Source organism: Schistocerca nitens, chromosome 1 (assembly GCF_023898315.1).
Source record: "Schistocerca nitens isolate TAMUIC-IGC-003100 chromosome 1, iqSchNite1.1, whole genome shotgun sequence".
Classification (NCBI taxonomy): domain Eukaryota; kingdom Metazoa; phylum Arthropoda; class Insecta; order Orthoptera; family Acrididae; genus Schistocerca; species Schistocerca nitens.
In genome coordinates this window covers 713,826,191-713,853,601 of record NC_064614.1, presented here as the reverse complement: position 1 = coordinate 713,853,601, position 27,411 = coordinate 713,826,191, and the positions used below count along the sequence as shown (strand labels likewise).

The 27,411-nt window shown below is 39.9% G+C and overlaps 1 protein-coding gene across 1 annotated transcript in view; it reads left to right on the top strand.

Moving 5' to 3' along the window:
* The window catches only part of LOC126259894 (lethal(3)malignant brain tumor-like protein 3), a 78,320-nt gene extending 51,651 nt beyond the window's left edge, over window positions 1–26,669 (top strand). The window contains exons 11-14 of the mRNA XM_049956975.1: window positions 4,785–5,096; window positions 5,337–5,550; window positions 21,396–21,524; window positions 24,006–26,669. Of these exons, the coding sequence (XP_049812932.1) occupies window positions 4,785–5,096; window positions 5,337–5,550; window positions 21,396–21,524; window positions 24,006–24,540 (1,190 nt within the window). The 3' untranslated portion in view covers window positions 24,541–26,669. The remainder of the gene's footprint in view (window positions 1–4,784; window positions 5,097–5,336; window positions 5,551–21,395; window positions 21,525–24,005) is intronic.
* The last annotated feature ends 742 nt before the right edge of the window (window positions 26,670–27,411 follow it).

Sequence of the window (27,411 nt, the reverse complement as noted above, 5' to 3'; positions counted from 1 at the left end):
TTTTTTTTTTTTTTACAAGAAGGTGATTTAGTGTACTGCTCAGACATTCCTGGTCTGATGAATGAGTTTGGTATTGTATACAAAAAGGAAGACTGGAGGCTGTTTATTGATTCATCCAAAACTAGTTTAAAGGCTGTTTTATTACATAATGGTAATGTATGCATGTATACCTGTTGGACATTCTGTACATTTGAAAGAAAGCTATGAAAACTTAGAAATAGTGCTAAATAAAATAGGCTATTCTGCTCATAGTTGGATGATATGTTGCGATCTAAAAGTAACATGCATGCTCCTTGGTCAGCAAGGTGGTTTTACCAAATTTCCATGTTTCTTGTGTGAATGGGACAGTAGGGCTAGGGATCAACACTGGTGCAGAAAGAACTGGCCTGTGAGGGAGTCTTTAAAACCTGGTGAGAAGAACATTCTATGCTAAAATCTTGTAGATTTAAAAAATGTACTCCTACCACCTCTTCATATAAAGTTAGGCCTAATGAAACAGTTTGTAAAGGCTTTGCCTAAAGATGGACCGTGTTTTAAGTATCTCTGCCAGAAGTTTCCACACCTTTCAGAAGCTAAACTAAAAGAAGACGCCTTTGTCAGACCTGACATTACAAAATTGATGTTTGATGGGGAACTTTGAATCCACAAGGACCTTAAATGAGAAAGAAGCATGGGTATCATTCAAGCAAATCATTACAAAGTTCTTAGGATATGAAAAAGACCCAGAATATGTTTCTTTTATAGCTACAATAAAACTTTAGGATGTTTAATGTGCCTGAAAGTTAACTTTTGGAACAGTCACCTTGATTACTTCCCGGACAGTATGAGAGATGTTAGTGAGAAGCAAGGAGAGCGTTTTCACCAGGACATTAAAGTGATGGAAAAACGCTACCAAGGCCGCTGGAACACCAACATGATGGGGGACTGCTGTTGGTCACTTCACCAAGAAGTTCAGCAAGCGACTCATCGTAGAAAAAGCTACACAAAAAGCTTCAAAGAAAAAAGAGAAAGAAAATATAAATCAATTCCAGCTGACAATTGAAACCTCTATTAACACTTATCATTGTTTTAAGTAGCTCACTTAAATACAAACCACACTTACGTTGTAATAAAGCATTTCATTAATTTCCCTGTTTACTGTATAGCATAGGATTTTTATACTATATAATAAAAAGCATATTGCTTGAAAACTATGGGTGATACAAAAAAACTAAGGCTAGATTTGGATTCAGCTCATAAAAATCTATAAAGATCAGCTATCAGAGTAAAAAGAGTTTATCAAAAAAAATTTTTCGTTGGCCTGTGTTATTGATACTCGATTATTGAAAGCAGTTGCCTGAACAGATGGACATTGGGAAGGAATAGATAAGAATGTTAGGAGGGGGTAATGGGAAAGAAGCAGGTCTTTGGACAGATGACTGTGTGGGCACACAAGAAGAAGAGGAGAGTACAGAGAGGACAGCAAAAAGAGATGTAACAAGAGAGAGGGGGGCAGGAAGAGAGAAAGGTAAAGATGAAAAGACAGAAAGGGAGGGGAGAGGGCTTGAAAAAGAGAGGTGGAGGTGGGGAGAGAGAGAGAGAGAGAGAGAGAGAGAGAGAGAGAGAGACCATATGGGGTAGGGAAAGGAGGAAGACTGAGGTCGACAGAAGAGAGAAGGGAGAAGGTAAGGTGAGGCAATGAGAGCAGAGATTTAGGCCAGGGGGGTTGCGAGAGTGCAGGATATGATTGACAGACAGTTCCCATCTGTGTAGCTCAGAGAAAGGAGAATTCAAAGGTTCTGCATAGTGAAGCAACTGTCAAAGTCATTTATGTTGTGGTTTGCAGCATATTGGGCAACTAAATGGTGAAGTTTGTGATTTTTCACAGTTTGGCGGTGGCAGTTCCTGCAAGTAAACAGTTGTTTAGTTGTCATGCCCACATAGAATTCTGTACAGTAATTGCTGCTTGGCTATTATGTAACATGGTCCTGGCTGTTATTGGGTAGAATATGCCTGTGACTGGACTACAGTATGAGGTGCTTGTAGGGTGTTTGGGACAGGTCCTGCAACTGTGCTAACCATAAGGGAATGACCTATTGAGTGCAGGATTGGGAATATGATTAGAATAGGGATTACAATGAGAGTTAATGGAAGCCCTGGTGGAGAATGTGGTTGAGCTTTCTGAGGCCAAGGTAATACTAGGTGATCAGCAGAGTGCTGGTCAGTGACTTATTGATCTCAGAACAGCAGATGGCATGACAGATTTGTTTATGGATGAGCTGGATAGGATATGTCTGACAGCAAAGGCTCTGTTAAGGTTATTGGTATCTTTGACAATTCCTGCTTTCTGCTGCAGTTTCACTGTCCACAGGTGGTGAGGACATACGGAAAAGACTTTTTGACATGGGACAGGAACAGCTGTCAAAGTGGAGGCACTGTTGGAGGTGGGTACACTTCATATGAACAGATGTATTTATGGAGCCATCTGGGTGGTGGAGATTGATGTCTAGAAAGGGTGCTTGATGTGTTGGGAAGGACCAGGTGAAGCGGGTTTGGGAATATGTGTTATGGTTACGGAGAAAAGCAAAGATTGTCCTTGCCACAGTCCATATCATGAAAATATCATCAGTGAATCTGAGACCGACAAGAGGTTTTAGGTGTTGATTGGATAGGAAGAATTCCCCTAGATGACCCATAAATAAGTTGGCATAGGATGGAATCGTGCAAGTATCTATGGCAGTACCATGAATTTGTTTGTAGATTTCGCCTTGGAAAATGATATTATTGTGGGTCAGGATGTGATTAGCTAACAGGATTAGGAAAGAGGTGATGGTGTTGGTATCAAGAGGACATTGGAAAAGATAGTGTTTCATTGCTACAAGACCATGGGCATGGCGGATGCTGAAGGACATCACATCCACAGTGACCTAAAAGGAGCCTAGTGGCAACACCAACATCCCCCATGTCCATGGACCACTCCCTTTTCCAGCACTATCCTTATACCAAAACTACCACCTCTTTCTTAATCCTCTTAGCAAACCACATCCTGACCTGCAATTATTTCACTTTCCAGGGCCAAATCTACAAACAAACTCATGGTACTGCCTTGGGTACTTTCATGATCCCATGCTATTCCAACTTATTTATGGGCCAGCTGGAGGAATCTTTCCTATCTGGTCAACACCCAAAATCTCTTGTCTGCTTCAGATTCTTTGATGACATTTTCATGATATGGACTCCAGCAAGAACAACCTTTGCTCTTTCCTCTATAACTGTAACACCCATTCCCAAATCTGCTTCACCTGATTCTTCTCAACTCTTTGAGTACCCTTCCTAGATGTCGATGTCCACATCTCAGATGGCTCCGTAAATACATCTGTACCTATCAAGCATACCAACCTCCAATAGTACCTCCACTTTGACAACTGTCAACTGTTCCATGTCAAAAAGTCTCTTCCGTACAGTGTCATCATCTGTCAATACTGCATCTACAGTGGAAAGCAGAAGTCGTTAAAATATACCAATAACCTTACCAGAGCCTTTATAGTCAGACAGCATCCTATCCAGCCCATCCATAAACAAGCCTGCCATGCTGCTCTTCTGAGATCAGTAAGTCTATTAAACAGCCACTGACGAGCACTCTTCTGATTACCCAGTATTACCCTGGCCTTGAAAAGCTCAATCACGTTCTCCACCAGGGCTTCAACTAACTCTCATCATAATCCCTATCCCAGTTCTACTCACAGTCCTCCACCCCATGGGTCATTTCCTTGTGATCAACTCAGGTGTCTACTCACCATCTCCTATTGCAGTCCAGTCACAGGCATTTCGTCCCCCCAGGGGCTCGCCACTCTTTAGTGGGTTCGTGCTTGGCTACCATGAGGCCCCAACCTTTGCAGCATTTTTTCCCTTCAGTGTTGCTTGTCTGTCCTCTTGCTATTCCTATTTACCTCCCTTGGGGAACATGTCTGGGGTGTTTTTGGGAATGTGTTCCCCATTTTCAGTAGTTGACATAAGAACAGTCTCACCACTGTTTTTTGTACCTATTTTCCTTTCATCATTCACCTTCTCTTATCCTTCCTCTGCTTTGGCATTTGAGGCTCCTCTTTTTCTTCTTCCTCCCTGTGTGCTCCCGAAGTCCACTCCACGCGTCTGAAGCATAACAGGTCACTGGGTAACATGTAATTCTCAGTCCCGGGTCAACAGGGATAGTTCGCACGTAGCACTTGGTGCAGGCCAGGCCCATGGAGGGGTGATTGCCTGAGCTACTACCTTCTCACATTGCCGATTGGTTCCTATCAGGTGTTTGGGAGTGTGACCTGAGATGTGAACAATCATCTAAGGTGGGTGAGGCCGCTCTGAGGGGGTGGGGACCCTCCAGATGGAAGGAGCACACCATCGGAGACGTAGGCGATAATGGGGTATTTTCTCACAATGAGCCAATCGTCATCTTCACTGTCCACATCTACCAAATGTAAATGGAATAAAGCTCCCAATTCATAGGCCCTCCCAGCTTCACCACGGTTCCTCGTGGTTTCTCATACTGGTGTTGGTCAGTCTTTTGCAACAGTGAATCCATTTCTTACTCATTAAAGTGCTGGTACAATTGCAGCTTCTTACTGGTAGTTGTGTTTGGTAGCTGTCCTGTAAACAAATAGTTGCCATTCATTTTTTTATTCTTATCCAGATGTGGAATATTAATGATAGAGGTCAAAATCTATAGATGACTAAGTGCAACACTTTATAAACACTTGTTAAACAATATTATCTTAGCAGGTATCACTATAAATATTTCTTTGTTTCAGCTCATCACTTCCCTCTGCATTTCTCTTGGCCACAATATCTTCGAGAAACAAAATCGGTACCAGCACCCGCGAGAGCATTTAAGCAGCGACCACCATCAGGTTTCAGACCTGGTATGCATCTTGAATGTGTTGACAAACGAGTGCCACAACTTATTCGTGTCGCCACAGTTTCTGCAGTGCGTGGTCACCAGCTGAGAATTGAATTTGATGGTTGGCCACGGGAGTACGGTTACTGGGTGGATGATGACGCTCCTGATTTACATCCTGTTGGTTGGTGTCAAAAGACCGGTCATCCACTGGAACCACCACTCGGTAAGTGGCATAACGTTTTTGCAGTTGTAAATATTTCATTTATTTGTAAACCTTGTGCAAAGAGCTAAACAGTTTTGCCTTAGTAAAGGTACACAGAAATTTTTTAAAATAGTGTTTGGTGGATGTGTGTAAGATCATGACATATGTTATGCATCTAGATCATGACATATGTGATGCATCTCTGTCTTCAGCTCCTTTGTGGTGTCACAGTTATTTCAATACATGTTTGAACAATTTCAGTGCCAGAAGAAACTGGAAGTAACTCAGAATGTCCAATTTTGGGCTGTAATGGAGTGGGGCATATCAAAGGTCCCAAATTTGCAATGCATACTTCAGCAGAGTTCTGCCCATATGCCCCAGGAAATTTCCAGTGCATGGCTCACATTTCTGACCGATTGTCTGACAAAGTGGCAAGCACTGAAACCCAGTCAGAAACGTGTTCTTCAGAAAAAATGTGAGTCACTATTATTACTGGTTTAAAAATTAGATGATGTTTATTTCATACAATGTAACACATTTCCTACCATGAAGTATGAAATAATGGAAGTGGTTCAGACAGATAATACGAAGTGCTTTCTTGAGAGACAGAACAGAGCAGTAAGTGGTGATGTATTGTTGGAATTATGAGGCATGTGAGAAAAGCAATGAGACTGTCAACTCTGAATGATCTGGCAACACTGTGTTATTCTACTTGTGTAAACAGATGTTTTCATCCTTTCGAGATGCTCAGTCTTAGTTTGAGCTCTGTAAAGCTTTCACATGATTTTTGAGAGTGCCATAGATGAAGTTGTGTTTTCGTTGTGTGTTACGAAAATGGAACAGTGGAATTTAGAGCAATGCTATGCCATCAAGTTTTGTTTGTTAAACTTGGGGAATCCATGAGTGTGACCTTTGAAAAATTGAAACAGGCATATGGGGAGCATTGCTTATCTAGAATACAAGTTTTTTACTGGCAAAAATCATTTTTGGAAGACCGAGAACACATTTAAAATGAATCGTGCTGAGGGAGACCTTCAATTTCAAAAACTAATGAAAACATCGAACATGTGCATGCTTTTGTGAGACCAGGCTAACATTTAACAATATGGATGATGGGAGTGGCCTGTTAAACACTTTCAGCGAACTTCAGATTTTGACCAAAGATTTGCACATGCAAAAAATTTGTGCTAAAATAGTGCCTAAAAACCTTACAACTGACTGGAAGGACAGTCAAAGAAACTTGTGCATTGATCTTCTTGAGAGGATTGCCAATGACCACGAATGATTCAGTCATGTGACCATATGTGATGAATCCTGGATTTTTTAGTACAATCCTGGGACAAAGCAGCAAACTAAGGAATGGCACATTGAGGCATCACCGTGACTGAAATAAGCTCGAATGAGTAAATCAAAGATCAAAACAATGCTTATTTGCTTTTCTGACGGTAAAGGTATAGTGCATAGAGAATTTGTTTCTGCAGGAAAAATTGTCAACCAAATGTTTTACAAAGATGTCCTTGAAAGGCTCAGGAGAAAGGTGAATTGAGTGAGACCGGACATTGCAGACAAGTGGGTGTTGCATCTTGACAATGCCCCATGTCACATGACCACTTCTGTCACGGAATTTTTACTTCAAGAGATATTCCTGTTGTTCCACAGCCTCCCCAATCACCTTATCTGAGTTCTTGTGACTTTTTTATTTTCCTAAAATTGAAATGTCATTTTGGGACTCTGGAGAGCATTCAAAAGAACAAGACTGATGTGTTAAAGACTGTACCGGTTGAAGCTTTTCAGCACTGCAACCAAGATTCCACAAGTTATAGCTGCTGAAGGGAACTGTTTTGAAGGGGACAATGTTGTTGTTTGAAATGTTGGTGGATAAAAAGTCAGTCTCATTACTTTTCTCACACACTTCATAAATTGAGAGATTTAATACATGGTATGAATATTGTAGAATTTATTTTTCCCTCATATTTGTATCAGTTGTGAAAAAAATGCCTTTTCTTAACTTGATTGATTTTTGATAAGTGTTGAAACAATATTCCACATACAATAATGAAATGTTTGTGGTACTTTGTTTTAGAATAGTATGTTTCAAAGTAGTTTATTTAACTCACTAATTTATATAGTCTGTCTGCCCACCTCTCCTCCTCCTCCTCCTCCTCTTTCCTCTTCCTCTTCCAATTTTCCCAAAATAGGTCTCTTGTGCTCAAGAAGCATTAGTTTATATCCTGGTTTTTGTATCTGTAATCCACTTACCAAGAAAATGAGTCTCTTATCTCTCGGTTTTTTGTATTGCTCGTCACTATAGTAAATAGCTTCCTGTCTCTGGCAGCCTTCTTGAGCTCTTTTAATTCATCACCATCACGAATAGTTCCCTCATCGAATGCTTTGGTTCATTGCAAGCTGGTTTTTGTGCATTTCTGAAGTATTTTAAACAAACCCTTTCTTGCCAAATTAATGTGATATTTTTTTTAAAATGTTGAATAATACTGTACAAGAGTATTTTATTAGGTTCATTATAAAGAGGTTTAAGATAATATAAACAGGCACGTGCTCAAGTTTATTGTGCAAGTTAGATGGACAAGTGATCATAAATAAAACATTAGCAAAATTCTCAAAATTTCCTGACCCCCCTCCCCCTCCCCCCAAAAAAGAGGAATGAAAATGTGAATCTACTTAGCTGAGAAACTAATTTAATGAAAAACATTTACTCCCTGAGTGAATATTATCAAAATGTTATTAGTCAAAAGACCAGATAATGATGAAAGAGTCAGTTTAAAATTGAAACTTATGTATTTACCCTTACTGAGCACATGAGATGCACAAAATTTACATGTTTCTGTACTTACTACACTCCTGGAAATTGAAATAAGAACACCGTGAATTCATTGTCCCAGGAAGGGGAAACTTTATTGACACATTCCTGAGGTCAGATACATCACATGATCACACTGACAGAACCACAGGCACATAGACACAGGCAACAGAGCATGCACAATGTCGGCACTAGTACAGTGTATATCCACCTTTCGCAGCAATGCAGGCTGCTATTCTCCCATGGAGACGATCGTAGAGATGCTGGATGTAGTCCTGTGGAACAGCTTGCCATGCCATTTCCACCTGGCGCCTCAGTTGGACCAGTGTTCGTGCTGGACGTGCAGACCGCGTGAGACGACGCTACATCCAGTCCCAAACATGCTCAATGGGGGACAGATCCGGAGATCTTGCTGGCCAGGGTAGTTGACTTACACCTTCTAGAGCACGTTGGGTGGCACGGGATACATGCGGACTTGCATTGTCCTGTTGGAACAGCAAGTTCCCTTGCCGGTCTAGGAATGGTAGAACGATGGGTTCGATGACGGTTTGGATGTACCGTGCACTATTCAGTGTCCCCTCGACGATCACCAGTGGTGTACGGCCAGTGTAGGAGATCGCTCCCCACACCATGATGCCGGGTGTTGGCCCTGTGTGCCTCGGTCGTATGCAGTCCTGATTGTGGCGCTCACCTGCGCGGCGCCAAACACGCATACGACCATCATTGGCACCAAGGCAGAAGCGACTCTCATCGCTGAAGACGACACGTCTCCATTCGTCCCTCCATTCACGCCTGTCGCGACACCACTGGAGGCGGGCTGCACGATGTTGGGGCGTGAGCGGAAGACGGCCTAACGGTGTGCGGGACCGTAGCCCAGCTTCATGGAGACGGTTGCGAATGGTCCTCGCCGATACCCCAGGAGCAACAGTGTCCCTAATTTGCTGGGAAGTGGCGGTGCGGTCCCCTACGGCACTGCGTAGGATCCTACGGTCTTGGCGTGCATCCGTGCGTTGCTGCGGTCCGGTCCCAGGTCAACGGGCACGTGCACCTTCCCCCGACCACTGGCGACAACATCGATGTACTGTGGAGACCTCACGCCCCACGTGTTGAGCAATTCGGCGGTACGTCCACCCGGCCTCCCGCATGCCCACTATACGCCCTCGCTCAAAGTCCGTCAACTGCACATACGGTTCACGTCCACGCTGTCACGGCATGCTACCAGTGTTAAAGACTGTGATGGAACTCCGTATGCCACGGCAAACTGGCTGACACTGACGGCGGCGGTGCACAAATGCTGCGCAGCTAGCGCCATTTGACGGCCAACACCGCGGTTCCTGGTGTGTCCGCTGTGCCGTGCGTGTAATCATTGCTTGTACAGCCCTCTCGCAGTGTCCGGAGCAAGTATGGTGGGTCTGACTCACTGGTGTCAATGTGTTCTTTTTTCCATTTCCAGGAGTGTATTATCAATACTTGAACAGTCAGAGTTTCTCCAGATCCAACTGGCTAATGAATATTAAATATGTGTTACTGCTACTTATACATTTTGCAGATGGTTAACTCGATAGTTTACAGTATGTTAATACTTAAATTTCATTCATTTCTTGAACAGTGATGTTTCACTACTAAACAACTACAGCAGTATCTGGTGCATCTTTGTTCTCATGAATCCTTAGGAAAAGAAAAATTTTGATTCTAAATACTGTAGATATCATTTTATTAAAACATTTAAAATATGATGATAGTAATAATATTAATGACATAAACTTAAATGCAGCATCCTCACTGCTCTAGCCGGGATAGCCCCTATCAATTCAGGCAGGCTAGGAAAAAAAATCATTCCTTCATAGTCACAGTTGTTATTGAATTTAGCATATGTTAAAATGAAGTACTAAGTAAGGAACATGTATTTTTTTTGTTTTCTCCAAAAAAATTTCTGCTCCAATATACAACCCTCCAAAGATGACACTGTACATACCATTTTGAAGACGCGAATTTTAGAAAAAATTTTAAAATACTTTATTTCTGGAACAGTTCTAGATTTTTTTTTTAAAAAAGATAATTGCTTTATGATTACAAAGAAATCCTCCTTTTGGACTTAACTGCCAAAGTTCTTTTATTATTATAGCATTCTGAACTACTACTACTACTACAAATACTCTTTGGCACTACAGCCCTTGTAGGGCCTTGGCCTCCTGGACAACCTCCGCCCACTATTCTGTGCTGGCTGCCTTGGCTCTCCATCTTCTCATTCCCATCCTTCTCAAGTCCTCTTCCATGTTGTCTAGCCATCTGGTCCTTGGTCTGTCCCTTACATGACGTCCACCGGGTTTTGCTTTGAAAACTTTAGTGACTGTGCTGCTCTCCACCATTCTTTCTATATGACCCAACCAACATAGTCTATTACTCTTTATTTCTGTCACCATATCTGTTTGTTGTACAACTCTCTGATCTCCTTATTATTTCTGATTTGTCATAACCCCCTATCATTCACTGGCCTGTAGATTTTCCTAAGTATCTTCCTTTCCCATCTCAACAACAACTCCTCATCATTTTTTGTCATATTCCAGGTCTTTGAACCATACATCACCACAGGTCTAACTACTGAACGATACACAGTCAGCTTCAGATTCCTACTAAGGCTCCTTGCTTTAAACACTTTAACCAGTGCAAAGTAGCTCCTGTTACCAGTGGCAATCCTTGCATGTATTTCTTCTCTCATATCATTGTTCTCAGCTACCAGTGACCCAAGATATTTAAAGCTCTCAACACTATTCATATTCTTTTCTGTTCACAGTCATGCTTCTTTCTCCTTCACTTTATATTTTCCTAGATGTTGGTCTTTGACTGGTTAATGGTCAGCCCCATCTCTGCACCATATCCTTGTACTTTTTCAAGCTTCTCTTCCAGATCCTGTTTCCTCCTGGATAACAAATCAATATCATCCGCATACACATGCTCCTGAGTCACTCTATTAAACAGTGTTCCCCCATGGTTGTTGCTTTGTGTCTTTCGCCTTACACTCTCCAAGGCGACATTAAACAGAATAGTGGAGAGCACATCACCCTGCCGCAGTCCTTGGTTTACTTCAGATGCCTTTGATAAAGTGCCCTCAATCTTTATTTTGCCCACTGTTCTTCTGAAAGTCATTTGAACCAATCTTATCAGTTTGTTAGGGACTCCTGCCTCTTGCATTGCCTTCCAAAGTTGATCCCTTTTGATACTATCATTAGCTTGTTTGAAGTCAATGAACAGCTGGTGGACATCAATGTTGTACTCATAACATTTTTCAAGGATCTGTCTGATACTGAAAATCTGGTCTGTAGTGGATCTGTTAGTTCTAAAATCACACTGGTAGTCTCCTAATACTCTTCTACGTATGTTCTTAACCACCCAGCCATGATTTTTCCTAATACTTTATATGCTATACAGAGCAGTGCAATTCCTCTCTAATTCCCGTGGTCACCTTTATCATACACTTCTGGAAATTGAAATAAGAACACCGTGAATTCATTGTCCCAGGAAGGGGAAACTTTATTGACACATTCCTGGGGTCAGATACATCACATGATCACACTGACAGAACCACAGGCACATAGACACAGGCAACAGAGCATGCACAATGTCGGCACTAGTACAGTGTATATCCACCTTTCGCAGCAATGCAGGCTGCTATTCTCCCATGGAGACGATCGTAGAGATGCTGGATGTAGTCCTGTGGATCGGCTTGCCATGCCATTTCCACCTGGCGCCTCAGTTGGACCAGCGTTCGTGCTGGACGTGCAGACCGCGTGAGACGACGCTTCATCCAGTCCCAAACATGCTCAATGGGGGACAGATCCGGAGATCTTGCTGGCCAGGGTAGTTGACTTACACCTTCTAGAGCACGTTGGGTGGCACGGGATACGTGCGGACGTGCATTGTCCTGTTGGAACAGCAAGTTCCCTTGCCGGTCTAGGAATGGTAGAACGATGGGTTCGATGACGGTTTGGATGTACCGTGCACTATTCAGTGTCCCCTCGACGATCACCAGTGGTGTACGGCCAGTGTAGGAGATCGCTCCCCACACCATGATGCCGGGTGTTGGCCCTGTGTGCCTCGGTCGTATGCAGTCCTGATTGTGGCGCTCACCTGCACGGCGCCAAACACGCATACGACCATCATTGGCACCAAGGCAGAAGCGACTCTCATCGCTGAAGACGACACGTCTCCATTCGTCCCTCCATTCACGCCTGTCGCGACACCACTGGAGGCGGGCTGCACGATGTTGGGGCGTGAGCGGAAGACGGCCTAACGGTGTGCGGGACCGTAGCCCCGCTTCATGGAGACGGTTGCGAATGGTCCTCGCCGATACCCCAGGAGCAACAGTGTCCCTAATTTGCTGGGAAGTGGCGGTGCGGTCCCCTACGGCACTGCGTAGGATCCTACGGTCTTGGCGTGCATCCGTGCGTCGCTGCGGTCCGGTCCCAGGTCGACGGGCACGTGCACCTTCCGCCGACCACTGGCGACAACATCGATGTACTGTGGAGACCTCACGCCCCGCGTGTTGAGCAATTCGGCGGTACGTCCACCCGGCCTCCCGCATGCCCACTATACGCCCTCGCTCAAAGTCCGTCAACTGCACATACGGTTCACGTCCACGCTGTCGCGGCATGCTACCAGTGTTAAAGACTGCGATGGAGCTCCGTATGCCACGGCAAACTGGCTGACACTGACGGCGGCGGTGCACAAATGCTGCGCAGCTAGCGCCATTCGACGGCCAACACCGCGGTTCCTGGTGTGTCCGCTGTGCCGTGCGTGTGATCATTGCTTGTACAGCCCTCTCGCAGTGTCCGGAGCAAGTATGGTGGGTCTGACACACCGGTGTCAATGTGTTCTTTTTTCCATTTCCAGGAGTGTATTTCTTATGTATAGGGCTGAGTATTGCTGTTCCGGCATATTTTCTTTCCACCATATATCCACTATAATCTCATGAAAAAGCCTTACTAGTTTTTCTCCACCAGATTTTATCATTTCTGCTGTAATATTGTCTTCTCCCAGAGCTTTATTGTTTTTAAGAGTTTTGATACTAACTTTAACTTATTCCAGTGTGGGTTCTGCTACTGATCCCTGGTGCTCTTCACCTCTGTTTACTTCCTTCTTCACCTATTCTGCCATACCAGCATCAACCCTACCTTCGTTTTCCAATTCTGCATTCAGTAGTTCACTAAAATACTCCACCCATCCGTCTAAAATCTGTTCTTTTTCTCCAATCAGATTTCTCTCCTTATCTTTACATAAAACTGCTCTGGGTTGGAATCCTTTCCTTGTATCATTTACGCTCATATAGAATTTCCTTGTTTCTTGAACAGTATCTCTCTCTTCTAACACATCAATCCACCGTTTTTCAAATTCTCTCTTTTTTCCTCATACATTCCTTATCTGCTACCCTTCTCTTCTCCTGTATTTTTCTCCAGTACCTCTAGTTCTCCTCTGCAGCATTCTTTTTCTTGCCTCATTTATTTCTTCTATCTTCCTCCTACAGTCTTCATCAAACCAGCTCTGGGTTCTCGATTGCTTCTTTCTGTCAGTACAGTTTCAGCTGTCCCATGTATTATTCCTTTAACTGTTTCCCATCTGTCTTTAATATCTTCTCCTGCCTACTCTTCGGCTTCATTAAGTCTATTTCCAAGATAGTTTTATACTGTTGTACTGTATTTTCATCATTTTTTAACTTGGTATCATCAAACCTTGGCGCGACATCGTTCTTGATCTGGCTATAATTGGCCCTCTGTCTGTATTTGATTCTCACCAAATAATTATCACTACCTCCATCTGCACCACGACAGCTATCCACCTCTAATATATCTGAAACATGTCGTCTATCTATGAGTATGTGATCAATTTGACTTTTTGTGATCCCATGTGGGGAGCTCCATGTAACTTTCCTTTTTTGCATCCATGTGCTTTTAATAATCATGTTATTCCTCGTGGCAAAATAAATTAGTCTGATACCATTATCATCAGAAACATCATGCAGACTCTCCTTACCAGCTGTTTTCCTGTATGTGATTCGTTTTTCTACTTGAGCATTGAAGTCCCCCTTAACCACTTTAACATCATGCTTTGCCACCCTTGCTATTTTCTGCTCCTTTTGCTCATAGAATACATCTTTTTCCACCAACTCTGCATCTTCTGTTGGTGCATATGTACATGTTGTTGTTGTGGTCTTCAGTTCAGAGACTGGTTTGACGCAGCTCTCCATGCAACTCTATCCTGTGCAAGCTTCTTCATCTCCCAGCACCTACTGCAACCTACATCCTTGTGAATCTGTTTAGTGTATTCATCTCTTGGTCTCCCTCTACCCCACTGTTCCGGCATATTTTCTTTCCACCGTATTTCCACTATAATCTCATGCAAAACCCTTTCTAGTTTTTCTGCTGTAATATTGTCTTCTCCCGAAGCTTTATCGTTTTTAAGAGTCTTGATACTAACTTCAACTTCTTCCAGTGTGGGTTCTGCTACTGATCCCTGGCACTGTTCATCTCTGTTTACTTACTACTCCACCTTTTCTGCCATACTGGCATCAACCCCACCTTTGTTTTCCGATTCTGCATTCAGTAATTCACTAAAATACTCCACTCATCTGTCTAAAATCTGTTCTTTTCCTCCAGTCAGATTTTCCTCCTTATCTTTACAGTGTCATCCTTTGATATAGAGTGATGCCTTCCTGTTGAACCAATAGGAACTGGAGCACTTACAGTCTTTAGAATATTGTGAACAGGAAGTGAGCACTGATGGCGTTGTTGCTGTCCATAAGCTGCAAAACCTGTATCTAGTATCTGATCCATGTGGTAGTGTAAAGTTCACTACAGTTTTGTTTGACTCATCACTGGTGTCTACAATCTATGCAATTCATCAGTCACAGTCATACACACATGCCACAACATCCCCCTTCTCAGTGTGTGAATCTGAATATTATCCTGCTGTTTCTGAGGTGTTGGCTGAACAAATTAAATTTCTTCTTTTGTGCAATATGAGTTCGCCCATCACTTTGAGTCCAAAAATGTGTCTTCTGAATTCCTTTTATAGGAGTAGTTTGTTTGGACCATTCTTCTTTTTTCTGCTCATGGAATTCTGCAATTTCCTCTTTGGACAGAACAGTGAGGGCTGTCGATGTGAAAGATTCCACGACTCTCATAAAATCCTCAGCATTCTGAATCACAGCTGCATTTGGTCTGGAAAGATTATGTTTTGTAACATGGTGCTTCAGCAGGCCACCTACACTATCATCACTATCACAAGGCCTCTTCCCATGACCAGTAGCACTGTATACCCAGTCAGTTGGCACAAGTGACTTACTCAATTCAAACAGCTGGTAACGATTTTTAAAATGACTAGGAGCACCATCAGAAATAATGATGATCTTCTTTGTCTCTGTTTGCAGTTGAAGAATTTTGCACATTGCTAGCAAAGCATGTGCTGAGGCATGTCCTGTGTTATCACTTATAACTGCAACACTTGTGGTCTTGTTTTGAAAAAAAAAACTCCTGTAAAAATTGAAACCTGGTCATTACTCCAATGATACCCTTGTACTTCTTGTGGGAGGATTACAGACCAGTTCTCAGCAAAATCACAGTGCAGCACTAATCATAGTTCTTCAGCCTGTACACACCGTTTCACTTCTGCATGGTGGGGGTGTTGCAATTTCTTCAGATACTGGTGTGTTACTGCGTTCACTGACCATTTACAAAGTTCATCAATGAAACTGTCAAAGGCAACAGTTTTCAACAGTTTTCTTAATTAGTTTATTTTCCTCCCATGTCACATATGTAATTTCTGCAGAGTTATCTGCTATGTCTTCCAGGTCAAGTGTCTGTAAAGACAGTCCTCCCTTTCCAGAGCAGTCACCACATTTTTGAAACAAACAAGACTTTCACTTTACATCACAGACTACTAATGACTTCACACGCCCAATCATGGTGTCATATGTCACGTGCTCCAGTAAGTTCAAAATTTGCACAGTACACACATAAACAGACATCTCTGGGTGGGTGTGGAACTACCCACTTTGGTCGTAGTGCATAAATTTTTGATCTTCCCATATGTGCGGTTGTATAGTTGCTCTTATAAATTGCAGACATTTCCTTAATAGTGCAAGTCATGTACATCTTCACTTTCACAACTTTTTGACCTTCCACTGTTACAGTTATAGCATCTATTTTGTTGGCACTCTGGCGAGAACAGTCCCATTTATCTTCGAGATAAAATGTCTGCACTATTTGAACTTCAGCTGCTTCTACAGGATGACCATAATAGGGATCTGGTCTTCCAAAGACTCCTTTTACAGTCCTCACATTTCTTGATTTGTCTGCCGTGTACTTTGATACTGATGGAAAGTGGTTCAAAATTGTTTTCTTTGAAAATGTCTGTGGAATAATAGTAAAAACTTGCACCTTCTCACTGTAGGATGCACAATATTCAACAGCTGAATTGATATTTGTGGAAAATTCCTGGCAAGAAGTAGATCAGTTGTAGAATTTTGGAACACATATTATGTTCGAGTATAATGACTTTTCTGGAAACTAGAAATCTACTCTGTAGGAATCAGCATGGGTTTCGAAAAAGACGATCGTGTGAAACCCAGCTCATGCTATTCGTCCACGAGACTCAGAGGGCCATAGACACGGGTTCCCAGGTAGATGCCGTGTTTCTTGACTTCCGCAAGGCGTTCGATACAGTTCCCCACAGTCGTTAAATGAACAAAGTAAGAGCATATGGACTATCAGACCAATTGTGTGATTGGATTGAAGAGTTTCTAGACAACAGAACGCAGCACGTCATTCTCAATGGAGAGAAGTCTTCCGAAGTAAGAGTGATTTCAGGTGTGCCGCAGGGGAGTGTCGTAGGACCGTTGATATTCACAATATACATAAATGACCTTGTGGATGACATCGGAAGTTCACTGAGGCTTTTTGCGGATGATGCTGTGGTATATCGAGTGATCGTAACAATGGAAAATTGTACTGAAATGCAGGAGGATCTGCAGCGAATTAACGCATGGTGCAGGGAATGGCAATTGAATCTCAATGTAGACAAGTGTAATGTGCTGCGAATACATAGAAAGAAAGATCCCTTATCATTTAGCTACAATATAGCAGGTCAGCAACTGGAAGCAGTTAATTCCATAAATTATCTGGGAGTAGGCATTAAGAGTGATTTAAAATGGAATGATTATATAAAGTTGATTGTCGGTAAAGCAGATGCCAGACTGAGATTCATTGGAAGAATCATAAGGAAATGCAATCTGAAAACAAAGGAAGTAGGTTACAGTACACTTGTTCGCCCACTGCTTGAATACTGCTCAGCAGTGTGGGATCCGTGCCAGATAGGATTGATAGAAGAGATAGAGAAGATCCAACGGAGAGCAGCGCACTTTTTTACAGGATCATTTAGTAATTGCGAAAGCGTTACGGAAATGATAGATAAACTCCAGTGGAAGACTCTGCAGGAGAGACGCTCAGTAGCTCGGTATGGGCTTTTGTTGAAGTTTCGAGAACATACCTTCACTGAGGAGTCAAGCAGTATGTTGCTCCCTCCTGCGTATATCTCGCGAAGAGACCATGAGGATAAAATCGAAGAGATTAGAGCCCACACAGAGGCATACCGACAATCCTTTTTTTCCGCGAACAATATGAGACTGGAATAGAAGGGAGAACCGATAGAGGTACTCAAGGTACCCTCAGCCACACACCGTCAGGTGGCTTGCGGAGTATGGATGTAGATGTAGATGTAGATGTAACACTGAACAACTACAGTACAGAAACCTGCAATGAGTGAACAACCACGACAAAGAAACTGGCAAGAAACTACAACAAAGTGTAAGAAATTTCTGCAACAGTGAAAGTGAAAAGAAATAACTGCAACAAAGAAACTGATAAGAAATAACTGTAACAAAGAAAATGATAAGAAATAAACATTATAACAAAGAAATTAGTAAGAAACAACTTCAGTGAAGACATACTTTACCCTTGAAAGTTAAAAAAAAATGATTTTTTTAAAATAAAACCTGTCCAACTTAAACGTGAAAGCTCTCCTTTAAAAATAATATAGTACTTCATGGTACTAATCAACAGAAAAAAAGCTAACTGTTCTGGATTGGCATTTTTGGAAAAAAAAATTATGTAAATTATAAAAAATATTCAAAAGGCGATAGTAAAAGAACTTTTGCAGATACTTCCAAATGGAGGATACCATTGTAATCATAAAGCAATTATCTTTCAAACAAAAAGCTCTAACATAATATCTAGAACTGTTACAGGGATACAGCATTTTAAAAGATTTTCCAAAATTCGCATCTTCACAACGGTGTTTGCAGTTTCATCTTTGGAGGCCTGTATCTCGGGGCAGGAAGTTTTTTGGATAAAACAAAAAATATGTGTTTCTTACTTATTCCTGAATTTTAACATATGCTAAATTCAATAACATGCGAGACTATGAAGGTAACCCCCCAGCCTGAAGTGTTACAGACTACACCAGTCAGGTTAATTCAGGATTTCACTGTGATGGTCTATGGATAACCTCAAACTTGAGGCCAGGATTAAAACTTTGCCAGTTCTGCGCTAGACAGATAGGTCTAACTGTGTACCAAAACATTGACTACAAACCCCATATTAGCATGACTAGAGGAATGAAAAACTATTGTACACAGATGAAATCTACTGTACCAGTAATTTTTTTTTTTATGCTGCAGCCAATCTGTTTTTAGACACAATGTGCTGAGGGCAAACCTTTAAGAATGAATTGAATACTAAACTGGATGGAAACTGGAGAAAATAATGTCAGCTTTGGAATTTCAAATTAGAAGATAAGATAAAATTAGCATTGTTGAGCAGAGCTCCAAAAATTGAACATTTTTGTGTCCAAGGGTTTAATGATATATGGCACCAGTAATTAAAAAAAAAAAAAAAAAAAAAAAAAAAAAAAAAAAAAAAAAAAAATTGAACGCTCTCATATTGAACCACACTTAAGGTATGAAAGAGAAATGTTGGGTAGTGTGTACTTCTGTGCTTAAAAATAACTTGGTAACATCATTAGGTAAAAAGTCAGTTTAGGAAAGACCAAATAAATCACTAACTTTGGGAAAAAACATTAGTTGCTGCCATCTTCAGCTATGCTTTAGGGTACCTAAAAAGGATAAATGAAAATGGGTATGTTTAACATTCAGAATCAAAGAAAATTTTTTGTTGCACTGCAAAATGAAAAGGAGATTTTTAGACACATCCATTATCTCCATACATATAAACTGAAGTTGCTAGCTGGAGTCCGTCTGTATACACAGGCTAATCTCAGAAACTGCTGTAGGGATTATGTTCTGGTTCTGACTAATAGGTACACTTATTCATGAGGTAGATTTTTGCATATAAATTATAAATATTTCTTAAAAAGCTCTAAATTAGAATGCATTAAACTTAAGGTTGTGAAGAAAATGCTGTTGCCACCTAATGAACAACTGCCATAACTCAAGAGAGCAGCAGAGTGCTGAGAATGTAGCAAGTGCACTCTTAGATGCAGCTAGTGTGATGGTTCAGAGATGGAGCATGTAGCTAGAATGGAAAAGTTGTGGGGTCGAACCCCAGCAAGGTCACTTTTTTCAGTCTAACTTTTGACCTAGCAATCACCTCTCGATGACACAGAGACAAGCATTTCAAAATTTGGCAATAATTCCTGAGTGTCAGTATCTGCTTCCCTCAAATCGGCAAATACAGTTTGCAGTCTTAATTCACTGAAAATTCTTCAAACAATGGGTTGTGAGGTGCTCACCTTTGAAGTATCATAAAAAATTATGACCACAAACAAAAAGATAACCATCTAATCATCAAGTTGTAATGTGAGACTTAAAATTTGGAAGAAGCAGGTATTTTTAACCAATAGTTTCTCTGCAGTCATTTGAGAACAACTGCACAGTGGAAAGATGTGTGAATCCAAAATATATGGTGCTTTATTTTTTATGCTACAAGTAAGAACTACTTCAGGAACTTTTCGGTATTTAAATACAATATGTTGTTTCAGCAGCATAGCAGATGACTTCATTTTCAACTTTCAGCTTTTCTTGAATTAAAGCTAGCTGTGGACACGATTCCTTGAGTGCCACAATGAAGAATTATGTCATAAAGAATGTTCAGCGTGGAGTTGCAGCATTGAGTGTGAATAACGCATCACAGGGTGTTCTACGCTTCACAAGAGGACTGCTGTAACATGAGCTAAACATTTAGATAATGCCCATTTTTTCTGATTTTTTCGTTTATGTGTGCCACCTCAGCCAGCCTGCAATACATATTGACTCACTCATATATCCACAGTTCGCATAGAATGTTGAAGTTGGTTGTAAATATATTACTTACATCACGAACTATTCCCATCATTGCCATGAGACATCACTCCAACTCCAATTCTGTATGGAACACACATTTCCTAGCTTGCACTGGTTACATCGCGTAAGTTATGTGAAAGTGATGGTATTCATGTCTGTAATGTTGTTCTTTGAATTTTATTCATAACTCTACACTGTGGCCCATAAACAAAACACGCTAAGGCAGATAAGTCATCTGTTCATAGATACTTCATGCTACCTGTGCGAAGCCAGGCTGGGACACTTGTCTTGCATACTTTCTGTTTCTTACATTAAGTGTGGTTCAACTCATCAGGGCTACCAAGGCTTTTAATGACATAAGATTTTTGAAATGCAGAAAAAAGTTAGAGATTAAATATGATCACTTGGAAATGTTGAATGATACTGATACTGAGCAGTCTTTGCTGAATATTGTGAACTTTACTACATAGGAAAGGAAATCCTGATAGCGGTTGTTGGACATTGTCACATTTACATACAAAAATTGTCTTTATAGCAATATTTTTCATTTGCTATTATTATTATTAAACAATGGAATATCCAGGATGGAATAATGATGATATTATGAAAAGAATAGATTGCTACTCACTATATAGAGGGGACGTTGAGCTGCAGACAGGCACAACAAAAGGACTACTAAACATGTAAGCTTTCAGTCAGAAGGCCTTCTTCTGAAATGGCAAAACACCCCCCCCCCCTTCCACATACACACACACAATATATATTCACTCAAATGTAGCTCAGACACACATGTCAACTGTCTCTGGTTCGCAAGGCCAGAGTATGGCCTTGGCGGCAGAGACAATGGTCATGTGTGTGTGTGTGTGTGTGTGTGTGTGTGTGTGTGTGTGTGTGCGTGCGGTTCAACATCTTCACTATGTGCTGAGTTTTATTATTATTATTATTTTAATTTTGGTTTACAGTTTAAATTTGTGTGGTTGTGATTGTTTAATCAAACATTGCTGTCACAGATAAAAAGTAATCTCTCTGTCAAAAAGCACATTCCAAAATAATATACAATCAAATATACAGAGGTGAAGCAAAGTCACATAATACTGAGAGTGGAAGGGGAAGGTGAAGTCCAAACTGAAATGAAATTATTGGAATGTTGTAGGAAAGTTCAGGAGCTCCACAAGAATCCAGTAGGACGGCCAGCAAAGCGTCGTCGAGTGGAGAGTTGTGAAGAACCAAAATCACTGATAGTTGTCCAAGAGGAAGAGGAACCAGCAGCAAAAAAGGATCGGTAAGCGAGCAGCAAAAATTTTCATATTATTCTTCTCTGATTGTTTGCCTCTGTGCTGTTTAAGCCCTTACTTATTTCAATTTTCATTTCTGCCTGCTTCATTTCAAGTTTATCACAGGATACTGTTATTTTCAAGTTGTAAGAACTGAAGGCTATATGCAACCGTGATTTCCAAATCCTGAATACAGGCAATCAAATGATGTATAGTGTAGGCCTGCAGGAACGATATTACAGATATTTATATCAGAAAACATCCACTTTGAAGTGTAGATAATGAAGAATGAAGAATACTGATAATAGTTTCTGCACCTTCTATTACGGCTGTGCAAATCACATATATTGACAAAAAGGAATTGGGTGATACAGATGTAAAATATAGAATATGACAAAGCAGAAAAATATGAATTCATTTGTGTGGGACAAAAACATTTCAGGCAACAATAAGAAAGGGTGCGTAGACCAGTGGTTGAATTGGTCCTCTTCTGTGGATCATAACTGTGGATTTTAAATACTGACCTTAGAAGGATACTAATAGCTGTGGAAAGAGATTATTTACAAAGGAGCACCAAAATATCATTAATCGAAAGAAAACCTAATGATGAAGTAAGAGCTAGAATGACGGCAAATGAAACAATGATAGACAGGACTGAAAGAAAATCATCAAAGTAGTATGGAAATTTGTTGAGAACACCAGATCATCAGTGGCCAAAGAAAATTTTTGAATGGAAATCACCTGGCAGATGTAAACACTGCAGACCAAAATATTCTTGGAAAGACCACATCAATAAAATAGTGGAGCATCACAGTGTGAACACAGAGGATGCCCTGAGAGAGAGGCTTGGCAGGAGGTAATAGGGATACAACAAAATATTGTTATTAATTGATGTTGCTGTCAGTTACTCCTATAATAATAATAATATAAATCACAATGCACTTGATCCTGACTGTTATTATTAATCAGAAATACAACTAATAAGCAAATGTACTTGGACATTAGTTTAAGAATGTCAGGGCCTTTAAATAAGCACATTTATTAATTGGTCTTGCCATCAGTTACTCCTGTAGTAGTAGTAGTAGTAGTAGTAGTAGTAGTAGTAGTAGTATAAAAATCACAATACACTTGATCCTGATTGTTATTATTAATTGCAAATATTACAAATAAGCAAATGTAGATGGAAATTAGTTTAAGAAAGTTAGTGCCTTTAAAGATGCACCTGCACGATCTGTTATTATTGTTCACTTCCACACAGTAAATATGTGGATGATGATTCCGTGAGAGAACAAATAATGGACATGATCAGAATAAATAAATATTCTCAAAATTTGTTGTGTGATACTTCTTTGAAGTGAAAATTGTATTGGACAAAGTTTTTTGAGGAGTATATCAGTATGCTGAAACCATTTTAGTCTATTATTAATATGGGCAGCCACTGTTCAACCACTGATATCTGTTCTTAGTGCCTATTTTCCAGTTTTTGAATTTTTGTAAGTTTCATCAATTGCTTTGAATCTTTCATGATTTTTGTGGTTTTGTTGACTGTGGGTCTTCAATTACTCTACATCTGCTGTCAGTGAACATTATAACTTAAGTTTTTATTACATAACTGGTGCTGATTTTGGAGCACTGTAGCTGCTGTGTTTGAAGCAAAAGAGTTTTTACAGCAATTAAGAATATAGTTGCAACAAAAAGTTAAGAACTTCATTAATTTCATGTCGAGCAATAATGTTTTGTTTCACTTTTATGGTAGCACACTTGTAGTGTGCAGTTTGATGCTTAAATTAACTTCAGTTCAAATTATTGCACAAAACTGAAATATCTTGACAAGTAAGAACATAATTGAGATGAGTGTACAGAATTTCAGCAGATTACATCCCATAATTATTGCCAAGTCTTAAAAACAGATTCAGTTCTTATGCTTTCTTCACAAATCATAAAGATTTAAACAGGTTTTGTGTATCATTAAAGCTTTTTATTCCATATTGTTGTTATGTTTTCCTTTATTGAGAGGATAATGGTGGGCATTTTTATCTTTTATCAGATAATTCAGATTCAGCTTTTATCCAACATTGTTTCTGTCAGTGAATTATTCAGACACATAAAAACAAATGAAAAATAGAGTTAATAAATATTGCTGAGGTTTGTTGCCATCAAAGTCTATTGTGATCCTCTAAGTCTGGTAACCTCTGAAATTTACACCTTTTCACTGCAGAAATGTGTAAATTTCCTTATGTAATTTATATATACTATGAGTAGAGAAAATATACTGATTTACTGGTAGAAAATGAAAACACATAAATCACAAAAAATTATAAAAATTTTGATTTGAAAAGCTTGAAAATTTACATTGTTTTGTGTATTTCCATATACTTCCATTTCGTAAGTAGATTTTCTGTACCTGCATTGTAAATATTTTCAGTTCTTTGATCATTCATATAATGTATTTTGTGTAGCCATGTACTGAATCACACTTCTACATACAGGCACTTCTTGGAGTCCACCAGCATGCCAGTTGCCACAAGTGACTCAGGAGTACAAAGTGGCGAAGACTTGGGAAATGGTAGTACTGTTCGTGAAACGAGTACATCACCTAATCCTCTAGCATTTGCAAGTAGCTCACAAAAGGATTCGGCCGATATAACACAACTGGAACTGGAAGTTCGAAATAGTGTACGCAGCCCAGGTTATGATCCACAACCTTCTCAAGGACCGATACCGTGGACTCAGCACACAAAGTACCTTAATACGTTCCTAGCTGCTGTCCCACAGCCTCCAGAGCTTGTCAGTCACTGGACTTGTAATGACGTATCAACGTTTTTACGCAGCATACCTGGATGCGCCCATGCTGTTAATGCTTTTGCAGAACAAGAAGTGGATGGTGATGCATTAGTACTCATGTCACAAGACGACTTGGTGAAGGCAGGAGGTCTTAAACTGGGCCCAGCTGTGAAACTGTACAACTGTGTTGTTTTGTTGCGACAGTTGAAAGGTCAGGCAGAAGGACAGATACTGAGTTGATTTGTGTTTGAAGTGTGTATATACCTGTATAGTGTGCTGTAAATTCAGCGTATGTGGTTATTGTTGATATTTGTGAGAAATAGCTATATCTTTGTAGCTGCTAACTCAACATGTTTGCCATGGGAACTGCATAGACCTTTGTGCAGGAAACTGGTTTGATAAGTTCTGAGACAGTATTTCAGCCTTTATGACAATGTGCCGCAAGTGCCATAATAGACATAGTTTTGCAACTAGAGCTTTTCGATTTGTTCTACAGACTGAAAAGAAAAACATTTTTATCAATCCAGTGTGTCTTGAATGATATTAATAAATCTGAGGATGCTTGCTTGATCAGTTTTTTAGCAAAGTATATAGTAAAGAAGGTGAAGTTGCTTTTTTAGTATGAAAATGTATTTCTCACAATGTAAACTGTAGTGTTTGTAGTCACAGGGCCACTTCTTAGTTACCTTAAATTATTAATATTCCCAAGTGATTATTAGATCTTTCCAGTGGAAACAATAATTTCACATGTCTTGGCAGAACATACTTTTTCATACAGAGAAAGTAACATATCACACTCATAAATTATCATCATGGGCTGGAATTTCCAGAGTCACATTGATAAGATTAGAGGAACAATGGCAGTTACACCCATTGTTAAGCAGTATTACTTCTCCTGCATCCAGTACATGATCTGGATAGTCATATGCCCAGAACTGACTAATTTACATTTTTCACTGTAAAAATAATTTCAATTATATAAGGGTATATATTTTCACTATTATTGTTTTGGACAGATGACAAACCAAATAAATTACAAATGTTTGCTATACAAGGAACTTACTATCATTGTTCATTTGAAGCTATATGTGTATTGGAATAAATGAAATAGCTCAGGTATATAGTTGTATCACAGGTACCTACTATGTCATGAAGACTCACCAGTGTGTTGGCCTACTTTTTTCTCAGCTGTCCATCATTACACCTCTTTGATACTGGTTAAGTGTTACTGGCAAGAGCAGAGTTGCAAATCTACAGTGGCTGTCATCTCAGCAGTTACTGCTCTTCTGCATTCATAACAGATATGTTGTCAGATGGTGAGAGGGCAGCTGAAAGCATATTATTCATATTAACATTACAAAATCCATAGACTACGGTAGTCCTTGTAAGTGGTAAAAGCAGTCTGATAGAGGAGCATATTGATTTGGTGTTGAGACCTTATGAAGAGGAAAATAGGCTACATTGTGATAAAAAAAATTCAAATAAGGGAAGTAAATAATCCACTATTTGCTCCAAAACCCTATTTTAACAAGGAGGAAAAATGCAAAATAGAAATACTGTACCAACTTTTCAGAAGAAAAGTCTCCTCTTCTGATAAACATGTAGGATGTATAGACGGGGAGATCAACTTTCAATTCTGATGTAGAAAGGTGATATTGAAAGTATATCACTCTGTTCTAAATTTTTCTGTTGGTTTCATTTGAAGGTGTGAATTAATTAGGGCAAAAAATATCACAAGTGGGTGCCCTTAAATCAGTAAACATACACACAAAATTGCTAGCTTTGCCCAATACTATTAAAATGTGTTCTACATTGCAAGCTTTTACTGTTGTATAGAAAAAATTGATGAGATATAATTTCATTGTATTTGTTATAGAACGGCATTATGAAGTATGTAATGCAAGGGAAAGCGGTGTTTGTTGAGGAAGAGGGACACTGAAAGCCATGATGTGCATTTGTTCAGGAAGAGAAACAGCAAAAGACAAATGAACTTTTATTAATTTTATCTGTTTCAATATTACTGAACTTATTTTTGTCCTTTCTTGTGTGTTCATTGTTTTTGTTGTTGAATTATCAGCCATTGATGTTTCTCTCTGTGTGTAGCATTTTCCTTGTGCCTTGTGATACAACTTTTGCAGGATATTTTACATGTTTATTGCTGAAATGTTAAGACTTTCTGTGTTTGCAAGCAAAATAAGAAAAGGGTGTATTACTTCTGAAACCAGTAATTACTATGATTATCCTGTGTATATGTATATATATGTATGAGTGTGTGTGTGTGTGTGGTATAAATTTTTTGTACAAAAAATGAATTTTGACATGTATATTCCATTATAAAAATGAGGAAGCCGCATTATTTGTTTTGTTTTTGTGAGAGTTTTATTTTCAAAGTAGCTATCATGTCTTTCTTGGTAAACTATTAAATCTTTTATAATATATTATACAGTGACAACTTGTGAGATGTCTGTTTTATTTCTCAAATACCTATGGCAACATAAATATGAATTGGAGAACTATTGTCAAAATCAAAATGACTTCCCATTTATATTCCATCAAGGACTTGCCATTACCATATAAAAATTTCTAAAATATGCAATTCATGTAATTTAACTGGTAAGCTGAATGTTTGAGGAGTTTTTAAATGTGCACAGCAGTATCTTTACTATATCTTCAGGGTGACAACTTGTTTCAAAATTGGTAATTCTCAGGGAAATTGAATTTACTGGAAATGTCAGGAAAGTATGTAAGCAATTTTTGGTGGGGAAAGAAAAGTACTGTGGTATTTTGTTGTAGATCACTTAGATTCTTCTTAGAAAATGATTGTTAATGGTGAAAACATGCATTGAACAGTTATAATGTTTGTTTCTTGATTGCAAATACCTCCAGAAAGCTATGCTGACCTTGGGAATATTCATTGTTGTGTGTAGTAGTGGGTTATGTATGACTGCTGCCATACTTAGTTTGTGAGGCTGCCATAGCTGTTCTCCACCCAGGCCAGGCATTTTTTCTTTGAGCGGCAGTTTTTAAGGTCTTGATAAAGTCAACAAGTCACCAGCAGCTCTGCCAAAATCCCTTGTCAACAAGAAGGGGTTTAGTACATTGACAGAGACA